At 42.6% G+C, this 13,367-nt stretch overlaps 1 protein-coding gene across 1 annotated transcript in view; it reads left to right on the plus strand.

The window, feature by feature from the left end:
- The window catches only part of LOC110298270 (putative DMBT1-like protein), a 242,950-nt gene that overhangs the window by 208,263 nt on the left and 21,320 nt on the right, over nucleotides 1-13,367 (plus strand). The window contains exons 8-11 of the mRNA XM_029480049.1: nucleotides 8,234-8,551; nucleotides 9,116-9,145; nucleotides 10,628-10,666; nucleotides 12,280-12,427. Of these exons, the coding sequence (XP_029335909.1) occupies nucleotides 8,234-8,551; nucleotides 9,116-9,145; nucleotides 10,628-10,666; nucleotides 12,280-12,427 (535 nt within the window). The remainder of the gene's footprint in view (nucleotides 1-8,233; nucleotides 8,552-9,115; nucleotides 9,146-10,627; nucleotides 10,667-12,279; nucleotides 12,428-13,367) is intronic.

Consider the following 13,367-nt stretch of genomic DNA (forward strand, 5'->3'; position numbering starts at 1 on the left):
AAAGTAGCTGGATATAAAATTAACTCAAACAAATCAGTGGCCTTCCTCTACACAAAGGATAAGCAGGATGAAAAAGAAATTAGGGAAATAACACCCTTCATAATAGTCACAAATAATATAAAATACCTTGGTGTGATTCTAAGTAAGCAGGTGAAAGATCTGTGTGATAATAACTTCAAGTCTCTGAATAAAAAAATCAAAGAAGGTCTCAGAAGATGGAAAGAGCTCCATGCTCATGGATTAACAGGATTAATATAGTAAAAATGGCCATATTGCCAAAAGCAATCTACAGAATCAGTGCAATCCCCATCAAACTTCTAACTTGGTTCTTCATTGATTTAAAAAGAGCAATTCCCAAATTCATCTGGAATAACAAAAAGCCCAGGATAGTGAAAACAATTCTCAACAATAAAAGAACTTCTGGTGGAATCAACATCCCTGACCTCAAGCTGTACTACAGAGCAACTGTGATAAAAAAAAAAAAAACAACAAACAACAACAACCTATGTGGTATTGGTACAATGACAGGCAGGAAGATCAATGGAATAGAATTGAAGAGCCAGAAATGAACCCACACACCTATGGCCACTTGATCTTTGACAAAGGAGCTAAAACTATCCAGTTGAAAAAAGACAGCACTTTCAACAAATGGTGCTGGCTCAACTGGCAGTTAGCATGTAGAAGAATGTGAATCGATCCATTCTTATCTCCTTGTACAAAGCCCAAGTTTAAGTGGATCAAGGACCTCTGTGGGTATTTTTATAGGGTCCTTGACTCCTGTGGCTCTGATATTCCTTCCTCTCCCTCTTCCACTGGATTCCCCAAGTTCCACCTAATGTTTAGCTGTGGGTCTCTGCATGTTTCCATCAGTTGTTGGGTGAAGCCTCTCTGATAACAGTTACACTGGACTCCTGCCTACAAGTATAGGAAAATATCATTATCAGTTCAGGGCAGGCTACCTTTCATGGCATTGTTCTCAAGCTGGATCAGTCATTGGTTGGCCACTCAATTTCTGTGCCACCTTTACCCTAGCACATCTTGTAGGCAGGACAAACTGCAGGTCAAAAGTGTTGTGGTTGGCTTGGTGTCCCGATCCCTCCATTGAAAGTCTTGCTTAGTGTCTTAGTCAGGGTTTCTATTCCTGCACAAAACATCATGACCAAGAAGCAAGCTGGGGAGGAAAGGGTTTATTCAGCTTACACTTCCACATTGCTGTTTATCACTAAAGGAAGTCATGACTGTAACTCAAGCAGGTCAGGAAGCAGGAGCTGATGCAGAGGCCATGGAGGGATGTTTCTTACTGGCTTGCTTCCCCTGGCTTGCTCAGCTTGCTCTCTTATAGAACCCAAGACTACCAGCACATGGATGGCACCACCCACGATGGGCCCTCCCCACTTGATCACCAAGCAAGAAAATGCCCCACAGCTGGATCTCATGGAATCATTTCCTCAACTGAATTTCATTTCTCTGTGAGGACACCAGCCTGTGTCAAGTTGAAGCACAAAACCAGCTAGTACACCTAGTTACAAGAGATGGTTGTTTCAGGCTCTATATCCCCCATTGCTTGGAATCTTAGAATCACACTCCTGGATTTCCGGGAGTTTCCATTGCCCTAGATCCCAAAGTTGTACATCCCCAATTCACTTGTCTCTCCCAGTACTCTCTCCCTCCATCCTCCTCACACCTGATCCCTCCCATTCCCACACAACTACCCAGTCCTCTTCCCCACCTGCCCAAGATGTCTATTTATATTTCCCCTCCTCAGTGAGATTCACATGTTTCCTTAGACTTCCTTTTTTATTTAGTTTCTTTGGGTCTGTTGATTGTAGCATGGTTATTCTTTATCTATTTTATGACTAATATTCACTTATAAGTGAATATATACCATGTTTGTCTCTCTGTGTCTGGGTTACCTCACTCAGGAGGATCTTTTCTAGTTTCATCCATTTGCCTACAAATTCCATGAGGTCATCATTTTTAATAGCTGGGCAATAATACTCCGTTGTGGAAATGTACCACATTTTCTTTATCCATTCTTTGGTTGAGGGACATGTGCGTTGTTTCGAGTTTCTGACCATTGAGAATAAAGCTGCTACATAGTTGAGCTGAACGTTGATGGACACAGGTGAGCAAATGCCCTTATGGCACAGTGAGGCATCTTTTGGGCATATGCTCAGGAGTAGCAGAGCTGGGTCTTGAGGTAGAACCATTCCCAATTACCCAAGAAACTACCAACTTGCTCTCCAAAGTGGTTGTACAAGTTTGCACTCTCATCAACAATGGAGGAGTGCTCCATATCCTTACCAGTATGTGCTATCTCTTGATGTTTTGATCTTAGCCATTTTGACAGGTGTAAGATGGAACCTCAGAGTCCTTTTGATTTGCATTTCCCTGATGGCTTAGGTTGGTGGACATTTCTTTAAGTGCTTCTTGGCCACTTAGAGAGTCCTCTGTTGAGAATCTCTGTTTAGCTTTGTACCCCATTTTTATTTGGATTGTTTGGTTTGTTGATATCTGATTTCTTGAGGTCTTTGTCTATTTTGGAAATCAGCCCTCTGTCAGATGTTGGGTTGGTAAAAATTTTTCCCAATTCTGTGGCTGCTGTTTTGTTCTATTGATGGTGTCCTTTGCCTTACAGATGGTTTTCAGTTTCATGAGGTCACGTTTATTAATTGGTGATTTTAGTGCATGAGGTATTGGGTTTCTGTTTAGGAAGTTGTCTCCTGTACCAATGTATTCAAAGCTATTCCCCACTTTCTCTTCTATCAGGTTTAGTGTATCTGGTTTTATGACAAGGTCTTTGATCTACTTGAACTTGAGTTTTGTACAGGGTGATAGATATGGATCTATTTGTATTCTTCTACATGCCAATATCCAGTATCCAATATGCGCCTTCTATCCCTGATCTCCCCAAGATTTTTTTTTATCATGAAAGAGTATTGGATTCTGTCAAAGACTTTTCCATGACTAATGAGATGATCATATGCTTTTTCTTTCTGTTTATATGGTAGATTACACTGATGGATTTTCATATGTTAAACTATACCTGCATCTCTAGGATGAAGTCTACTTGATCATAGTGTATGATTTTTTGGTGTGCTCTTTGATTCTGTTTGCAAATATTTTATTGAGTAGTTTTGCATCAATGTCCATTGAAGGAATTTGGCCTGAAATACTCTTTCTTTTTGAGCCTTTGTGTGGTTTAGGTATCATAGTGACTAGGCCCCACAAAAATGAATTTGGCACTGTTCCTTCTGTTTCTATTTTGTGGAATAGTTTGAGGAGTATTTGGTATTAGATTTTCTTTGGAAGTCTGGTAGAATTCTTTGCTAAAACCATCTGGCCCTGGCTTTGGGGTTTTTTGTTTGTTTGTTTTTGTTTTTGTTTGTTTGTTTGGAAGGAGACTTTTAATGACTGCTTCTATTTCCTTAGGGGTTATAGGGCTATTTAGCTTGTTTACCTGATCTTGATTTAGCTTTGGTAAGTGGTATATATCAAGAAAATCATCCATTTCTTTTATATTTTCCAACTGGGTGGAGTAAGAGCAAATGATTCTTGGGGTTTTCTCAGTGTCTGTGGTTATGTCCCACTTTCCATTTCTGATTTTGTTAATTTGGATATTCTCTCTCTCTCTCTCTCTCTCTCTCTCTCTCTCTCTCTCTCTCTCTCTCTCTCTCTCTCTCTCTGTTAGTTTGGATAAAGGTTTGTCTATCTTGTTGATTTTCTCAAAGAACCAGCTCTTTGTTCCATTGATTCTTTGTGTTATTCTCTTTGTTTCTACTTTATTGATGTCAGCCCTGAGATTATTTTCTGCTGACTACTCCACTTGGGTGTGTTTTGCTTCTTTTTGTTCTCCAGCTTTAAGGTGTTCTGTTAAGTAGCTAGCATAAGATTTCACTAATTTCTTTATGAAGGCACTTAATGCTAAGAACTTTCCTCTTAGCGCTGATTTCATTGGGTTCTGTAAGTTTGCAGACTGTACTTTAATTTCCATAGAATTCTACAGACTCTTTAATTTCTTTCTTTACTGACCCAGTAGTCATCGAGTAGAGAATTGTTCAGTTTCCATGAGTTGTGAGCTTTCTGTTGTTTCGGTTGTAGTTGAATTCCAGCTTTAATCCATGGTGGTCTGATAAGGTACAGGAGGTTATTTCAATTTTCTTGCATCTATTTAGACTTGCTTTGTGACAGAGGATATAGTCAATGTTGGAGAAGGTTCTATGAGGTGCTGAGAACAAGGTATATCCTTTTGTGTTTGGGTGAAATGTTCGGTAGATATCTGTTAGGTCCATTTGAGCTATAACATCTGTTCCATTATTTCTCAGATTAGTTTCTTGACAGTTGATGACCTGTCTACTGATGAGAGTGGGGTGTTGAAGTCTTCCACTATTGATGTGTGGGGTTCAATGTGTGACTTAAGCTCTAGGTTTAACCAATTTTTGAGAGATTACCATTTCTAAAAGTCACATTAAAGAAGTAATCATTTAATTGTTTTGTAATACAATTAAATTATATTTAATTAAACGTATTTAAATTAAATGTATCTAAAGGAATTGATGAAAAATTTAAAAAAATAAAAACCTCACTTGCAGATGTTAACAAGAGTATAAGGAGCCTCAGAGAATCCCCTGTTGAATCTGATCAGATCCTAACATCTCACCCAAGTATTTGAGATCCTTTTAAAGGAAATATAGCAACACCTGATTAATATTCTGGGAATTAATAAATGTGACACTTCCTTGGAAGCCTCACAGGCTGAGGCTTCTGAGACCTGAGACCTAATTACAATAGACCTAGGTGGCTACTATGTCCTTGGACAGACACCTCTGAATTGCTGCTAAAAGAGAAAGAGGGAACAACTCATAAAAGAGCTCATGAGAACAGAGTGCGCTGCACAGAACCAACCACGGGGTGTTGTGTTTGTGGGGATGGATTTGGATGTTTCACCTATGAATGATATTCACAGTTACTTAGTGCCAGCATTTTGAACAGCTATGAATCTCTGCCTTTTAATCACCACCCTAATAGATTCTTCCATAGGTTCTATCGCCTCCCTAGCCATGAGTTTTAACCATGTTTACAGCACAAGGCATTAAAATTCTCTGCTATGGAGTAATCCTTAAATCCAATCAAGAGAGTGGTTGGTTATATCCAAACAGTGTCCACTGTTGCATCAGTGGGCAAATCTTGCCTGGCAGGTAGTTACTGTAATATTCAGGATCCTGCTCTAAGGCTATTGGGATACCTTCTCCCCAGCACCCTCTAGCACTTTGAAAGCTAGCCAGCAGGGAGAATGTTTCCTGGTCAGTTCAAGGTTGGTTGCCCTGGGTCCTGCAATTGAAGTGAGTGGTGTCTTAAGCAATGGAATTTTACCTCTTAGTTATTATGGGCAACCAAGAAAAACGGCAATAGCCCATCTCGTTGGGATGCCTCTGGTGCCTCCTTGACTAATAACTGTAGGAAGGTAAGCCTATGCCTGGCATGGTTGATAACCCTTGTTCACTCATGCAACATGCCTCTGTTTAAACTCCTTCTTCTTTTTTAAATGTGCTTTATTTAGCTAATAAATTAGTAGAGTGTCCCAAGGATTCTTCATACATTCTTAAGTCTCACTTTCATTACCCTTATCCCCACTTAAACCTTTGCTTCCCAATTTGCTTCCCCTTTGTAGTAGTGGTTGTTGTTTTTGTTTTGTTTGCTTGCTATTTGCTTTGTTTTTGTTTTATCATATGTGCTTCACTGTCCCCTTTTGTTACCTTTTAAAATTTGGGATGTAAAAGCATAGTTTTGCATATAGTTTCTTCATACATTCTTCATTTCTGTTAACACTTCTCCTACCCCCTTGTTTCCTCATCCCCATCATTCCACCACTTGCTTGAATCTATATGCCAACAGCGTTGTGTTTTATAAAATTAAAGAGAGAAGGAATGTTTGGTGGATGTGTAGTCAAGTGTGGGGAAGGGGGTGCCTCCGTGGGCCATGCTGAGGCATCCCTTTCCCCTGAGAGACCAGCCACACAATCATATGGTATGGTATGGTATGGTATGGTATGGTATGGTATGGTATGGTATGGTATGGTATAGTATAGTATAGTATAGTATAGAGTATAGTATAGGGCGTGGGAAGGGAAGTTGAGAGGGTAGTAGAGACAGAGAAAGGCAGAGACAAAGAGTAGATTAGAGGAGTAGAGACTGGCCAGTAGCATGTGGAGAGAGAGAGGGGAGAGGAATGGGGAGCTATGGGGAAGGGGTGAGAGGACAGAGTGAGAGCAAGAAGTCAAGAGAGAGAAGAGGGGGCAAGCAGCCCCTTTTATAGTCAGTCAGGCACACCTGGCTATTGCCAGGTAACTGTGGGGTGGAACCTAGACAAAATGCTAACATCCGGTATATTCTCTCTCTCTCTCTCTCTCTCTCTTTTCATTTCACCTATAATTTACTATCTCACTCCTTCCTAAATGCATCACTCCCTCCCACTGACCTCCTAACTTCCTGATTTCCATGTAACTTTTAGGGTAAACGCATAAAACATAATTTGAAGCTAACACTGACATGTGAATGAGAGCATATAGCATTTGCCCTTGGTGGGATCTAGGTGACATCACTAAGTACAATATTTCCCTTTCCACTTATTTGCTAGCAAAGTTCATGACTTCCTTACAGCAGAGTCATAGCCAATTGTGTAGATGCACACATATTCATTATGCATGCACCAGCCAGTGCATAGCTAGGTTGATCCCACTTCCCAGTATGAACACGATGTGCAAGCCTCTCTGTAGCAGGATATATAAGGTTCTGAAAAGATGGAATGCATGTGGCTAGTAACTATTACAAACTGAGTGCAACATCCTAGCTATCAGAGAACTGCCAATTAAAACTACTGTAGGATTTTACCTCACCCCAGTCAAAAGAGCAGGCCATCATCAGGAGCACAGATGACCACAAGTGCTGGCATGGATGTGACAAAAGGAGACCCAAAAGGGAGGCCTTATGCACTATATGTGGGGTGTAAACTAGTACGGGTGTTTTGGAAATCATTTTGGGAATTTCTCAAGACAAGAGAGAGAGAGAGAGATAGAGAGAGAGAGAGAGAGAGAGGAAAGAAAAAATAAAGGAAAAGAAATAGATTACCATATGACCCAGCTATACCAATTCTTTTTCACTATTATTTTAAAAAACAAGGTCTAACTATGTAGCCTAGGCTGGCCTCAAACTCATGTTAATACCCCACCTTTCTTAGCTTCTGAGCACAGAGATTACAGGGTGCACCCTCATGCTTGGCTATCAGACACTACCCTAAGAAACTTCTCTTTTAACTGGTTTGTATGACTTACCACTGCCCCCAGGGAAGTTTCAGCCCCCATATCATATAGCTCTCTTTCTGTTTCCAAATATCCAAAGGGAATATGAGTCTGTGCAGTTATGCACTGGTTTTTCTGGAGTCAGTGTTCACCTCTGTTGCCAGCCTAGCCAGGCAGACTCCATCCCAGTATGCGTGACCTTGACCCCATGTCTTCCTTTGGCTATGAGTAGAGCAGGCTCGATAGGGAGTGTGGATAAAGGAATGTTTAGGTTACCCACTGCCATGTAAAACTACCCCCAAAATGCAGACATATGAAATAGCTACCATTAAAAAAATGCTTTAGTTTACAAGTTATCTGGGCAGATCTGCTGTTTTAGGTTGGGCTTTCTGGCTGTGACTTCGGTTTACTATGCATGTGGCTCCCTGGAAAGTCAGCTGAAGATGCCTATGCTAGGATTGCCCCCCTGACTTCAGCTGTCTTCAGAAATGAGTGAGGTGACCAGCTGCATGTCCTTCATCATCCAGCATGCTAGCCTGAGCTAATGCACATGATGTCCCAGGGTACTCAGGGAGTAAAGCTACAAGTGCCTGCTCTCACAACCAAGATGAACCAAAGGCCCAGAGCGTAATGCCAGTGCAGGTGGAGTGAGGAGAAGAAGGCTGGCCTCTGACTGGGAGCATCTCAGTACCTCACTGTAAAGAGAATGATGGCTACCTCTGCAAATATCCCCTCACAGTGAAGCTGTCTTGAAACAGGATGTAGAGTAGAGAAGGAAGATACCATAGGTTCTGTGGAACAGACACCGTGTGGGTAATTGCATAGACTACTTTAGGTAGCTCAAGAAAAATAAGAACAGAGACTGGGTTGTAGACCATAGCCATCAGTGGGCAGAGAAGGTGGCTTGTATCTCCCTGTTTCCTTTTTCTTCCCCAGGAGGCTGGGCCCCCATGAGGCTGGCAGGCAACCACGGGAACTGTTCAGGCCGTGTAGAGCTCTTCTACCAGGGAGTCTGGGGGACTGTGTGTGATGACCTCTGGGACCTTCCACAAGCAAACATCATCTGCAGGCAGCTGGGGTGCGGCTGGGCTGTTTCAGCCCTGGGCGAAGCTTACTTTGGGCAAGGTTCTGGGAAGATTCTCCTTGATAATGTTCATTGCAAGGGGCACGAGGAGCACCTGGAGGAGTGCTCCCACCTTGGGTGGTTCTCCCACAACTGTGACCACAGTGAAGACGCCAGTGTCATCTGTTCAGGTGAGGCCCGCTGCCCCTTAGGGTCTAGCTTCAGCCCTTCCAGGAGAACACCCCTCACACTTGTATCGGTTACTGCTCTTTCCTCTGTAGCAAAAACACTAACAAAATCACAAGGAAGGAAGGGTGTGCTTTGGCTCACAACTTGAGGACACACTCCACCATGGCGGTACAAGTGTAAGTGAGCTTGTCTCACTGCCCGTGCAGTCCCAATCAGACGGGAATAGTGCTTGCTTTCCACTTCCCCCCTTTTATTCAGCCTGGAATCCTCACCCATCAGACTATAGTCTTTCATCCTCAGCTAAACCTCTCTGGAACCACCCTTGCAGACAGGTCAAGAGGTGGTGCCAAATCCAGTTAAGCTGACAGTGAGAATAAAGTAATTATCACATGATGTGTAAAAATAACTGTTGAATGTGTGCCAGCATGCCAGTCTGTCACAGTGCTGGTACTCCAGTCTCTCACAGAGCCAGCACACCAGTCCCTCACAGAGCCAGCACACCAGTCCCTCACAGAGCCAACACACCAGTCTTTCACAGCAGATGTTTTCTTCTCTCACTTTTGTAGATGCTGAATACGGAACGGTCACACTCTCAGGTAGGGAAGAAATTGTCTATATCTGTGGCTCACTGGAAGCTTGGGGAAGAGGTCCTGCTGAAATCTGGTTTTGACATATGCTCCAAGGCAGTGGAGTAGTAGAAAGATAAGATATAAGCACCCAGTTGTCCAAGAGGAGAGTAGACAGTGCCTTCAGAGTCAGCTGGCCTGGCCCCTCTGCCCTCTTCCTCTACTGTGCATCCTACGCACAGGAGAACTGATGTCTCAGACTTTGGGAGGACACTTTGTCCAGTCAGGTTTGAGATTTGCATAGGCAAAGTGGCCTATGGTGGGTAGGATGTGGTTGAAATGTGAAATATGGCCAAGAGGCTTCCTTCCCAGTGGGAAAAGGCCAGTGAGACAAACACCATCCCACCAAGGGGATTCTCTTCCTGCCCTCTCTGCACCTTGTTCCTGGTACAGCCCTGGCTCAAAAAACTTTGATTGCTGTTGGTGTTCCTTCATCCTTCCTGGACTTTCTCCCTCTCCCATCAGACCCTGAGGTCCCTTGATAGCATAGCATGCTGTGTGTGTGTGTGTGTGTGAGAGAGAGGGGGGGGAGGGAGGAAGAGAGAGAGAGAGAGAGAGAGAGAGAGAGAGAGAGAGAGAGTTTACATCCTCCACCAGCTACCAACCCTGCCAAGTAGAAATAAATTGGTCCAGAAGGAAAATCTGTAATGGATGAAAGTTGAGAGTTGCTCAAGGGGAGATGTTGGGAGCCTGGAGGAGCCCCTGCATCTTCAAGTTCTGACTCAGCATCTCTTAGCAACACTGTGTCAAAGGAAAGCTGAGTGTGTGTGTGTGCACATATGTGTGTGTTGGCCACTGAGCCCCAGGAATCTACCTGTGTCTGCTTCCTCAGTACTAGGATTGCAGATATGTGCCGCTAAATACAGCTTTATGTACAAGGGTTCTAGAAATTGAACTCAGGGTCCTATGCTTGCCAGTTAATCGCTTTACCAACGAGCCCTCAATCTGGCCCCGGAAGTGGTTTTTCTTCTGATTTCTATATCCTAAGCTGTAATCCCCAGCCCCTTGGGTTACTGGAAAAGGCTTTAGGAGCTAGAATTTTATGGCTTTCTTTGATTGTTTTTAACAAATCTTTTTGTTTTTTCAATGCTGGGCTTTAAACCAAGAACCTTATTCATGCTAGGCAAGTACTCTACCACTGAACTAAGTTCCGGTTTTCAATGTCTTGGTTTTTTTTTCTCCTTTTTTTAATCTAAATTTTAAAAGTATCTTGTTTTGGGGGGAGAACAGAGAGTCATCCAGTGAAATCTAAGCAGGGTCAGTGTCAGCACCGCTTGACTATTGTACCTCAAAGCCCTTCGATGTTCAGATCTCACCTCTGGAGACTGATTTAGGAGGCCTGAGAGGGGCTGAGGGGCTGTGCCTGCCATGAGCTTCCCGTGATTCTTGCATACATAGAGCTGTGCAGACCCATGGCACCTGTTGTCCACATGTCCTTTTTGTGTTTGGCAGATCCCCCATTGGCTGCCATGGAAGGAACAACGAATCCAGGTGAGATCTCAGTGCTTGGACGTCTTCTTCCTTAGTGCTCAAGCCTTGAAGGAATTCTTCCAGGAAACTGTACCAGAATACCACTTATCTAGGTCACCCCACTAGAATTGTTCTACACGAAGAATCCCAAAGAAAAGGCCAGTGTACTTAGGGATGTGATTTCATGTCCAATCGGTCAAAGAAGGAGTTTCAAACAGAGACACAATGCCACTTCTGCATTCTCAAAGCCAGAGCATTGAGTGAAGGCTAGACACGGCCTTTCATGTAATGATATTGCCAGTCAGCACCTAGAGCCATTACTTCAGAAGGGGTCCACTCTGAAGAGCATGCTTGCCTTCTCTGCCCTTGTCCTCTCTCCACACCCCCCATTCTCCACACTCTTCTTCTTCATTTTCTCTTTTCCTAGCTTTGACTATGTTTCTGGGTTCTAGAACTTCCAGTTGGCATAGCATAGACTTAGCACCATTTGATGACAAAAAGCTAAATGATGATGATGATGCCGGAAGTACCTGGCTGGTCAGAACCAGTCTGCACACAGCCAGATGATCTGACTAGATATGAGTTCTTTACCCTGCCATTGAACTAAGTGCTGGAGTAGACATACAGACAACCAGGTTAAAAAACAAAAAGCAGACAGGCAAATGTGTGGACTGGTGGATGTAAAATGCTATCATTAATAGAAAGGCATATGACACAGGCCAGCTTCTTTCTACATAATAGCAGATATTTAATAACATCACTTTAAAAATGATGGTTGGGTGGGCCAGCTATTGTCATCATCACATACATACATAGAAGTCCCACACAGGTTCACTCTTAATTGAGAACACCGAGGCAGTGCATCACTCATTGGTTGTTTGAGATCATGAGATATTCATGGGCAGGATGTGATTGACAATGAATAACAGAATCCACAACTAAGGAATAATGAGAAAGTTCTTACCAATATTCATCTTCCTAGAAATCGCCATAAAGATGAGAGCTATATCAAATTTGAAACACATGCATGCTAATACCTTACGTTTACAAGATATTTTAAACCATTTTATAACTTCAATACACCCCAAGGCACATCCACAAAGTAATGACCAGTAAAACCTCTTTTTGAAAAAAGTGAAAAGGAAAAAAAGGTGTAAATTATAAAATCAGTAAACTGAACAATACACACTAAAGCTTTAAAGCACCTTTTCTTAGAATTTTATACAAGGAGTATACTGTAGTTGTACCATATCCACCCTCCTCCACCCTTCTAACTGCTTCTATGATCCCCCAATCCACATCTCAAATTTAGGCAATGTCCTTATCTATCTATCTATCTATCTATCTATCTATCTATCTATCTATCATCCATCCATCCATCCATCCATTTATCCATCCATCTGCCCATCCATCTATCTACCTATGTGAGTCCAGTTAGTGTTTCCCATACGATCAAGGGCTTTAGGACTGATCACTGGAGGAAGGACAACCTATCAGGAGCCTCATCACTAGATAATATTGACTGTCCCCCAGGAGCCATCTTCAGCTAGGGATGGGGACTCTCCTGTGAACTTTTCCTGGCATGTTGACTGATGTGCTTGTGCAGTTTTGTTGTCAAATCCTCTTTCTTCTAGAAAAATCTCGGTGTGGTGGAGTTATTACCAGTGCACCCGGAAAAATTAAGAATCCCCCAATGAATGAAATGCATGACAACATAACCTGTGTGTGGGAGATCAGGGCAAGCACCTCTGAGCATATACGGCTGGCGTTCCCATCTCTTGAGTAAGTGATGTATACTATATGAGCATACAGTGCAGTTCAACATTTTAACTGTTCATCCCTATGCTGGTCCTCATATGCAAGAGTCCTTTGTGCATTTTAAATTGTTTATTTTGAAATAACTGTAAATACAAAAGGAAATTGCAAAAATAATACACATCCCTGTATGCCCCTCACAAGCATCTCTCAGTGGTAGAACATCATCAAAGCAAGTAAATTAATATTGGGGTGTTACTGGTAAGTGGACCAAAACCTCCTGTATTCAATTCCCAACAATTTTTACATGTGATTATTTGTGCGGTGGTAGGGGTGGGTAGTTCCACACAGTTTAACCCTGTGAATGGTATCACAAAGTCACAACTCCATTCCAGGTACATCACACAAAGGAACTTCCCTTCTACCTTGGTCTTCTCGGATTGCCCAGATTGCCCATCTCTGTTCCTTAACCACGATCTATTCTTCACCTCTACATATTGCCATTCCAAGGATGGAATGGAATCATGCAGCTTGTAGTTTTGGGGGTTGACTTTCTTGCACTCATCACAGTACCCCTAAGATCTATTCAGGTTGCTGTAGTACCCAGGGGCTTTGCTCTTTACTGTGGAAAAGGATTTCATTCATATGGCTGTGCCAGCGTTGGTTAATCCTTTCCACTCTGAGAAACATCTGGCCCACCACTAGACTTCAACTATTGCAAATGCAGCTTCTGGAAACATTCAGGGGAGGTCTTTACGCCGATGTAAGATCATTCATCTGGGCTGAATACCCAAGGGTATGACTGCTAAGCTATACGGTAAGTACACAGTGAGCTTCTTAGAACAGATAGGCTTTCCCAGGATGACCGACGATCATGTCATCTTCCTACCAGCAACACATGTGACCCAACTTCTCCAAGCCCTTGGTAGTATGTAGGATTTTATATTACTTCTTTTTATACAAACCT

This window comes from Mus caroli, chromosome 7 (genome assembly GCF_900094665.2).
Source record: "Mus caroli chromosome 7, CAROLI_EIJ_v1.1, whole genome shotgun sequence".
Classification (NCBI taxonomy): Eukaryota; Metazoa; Chordata; class Mammalia; order Rodentia; family Muridae; genus Mus; species Mus caroli.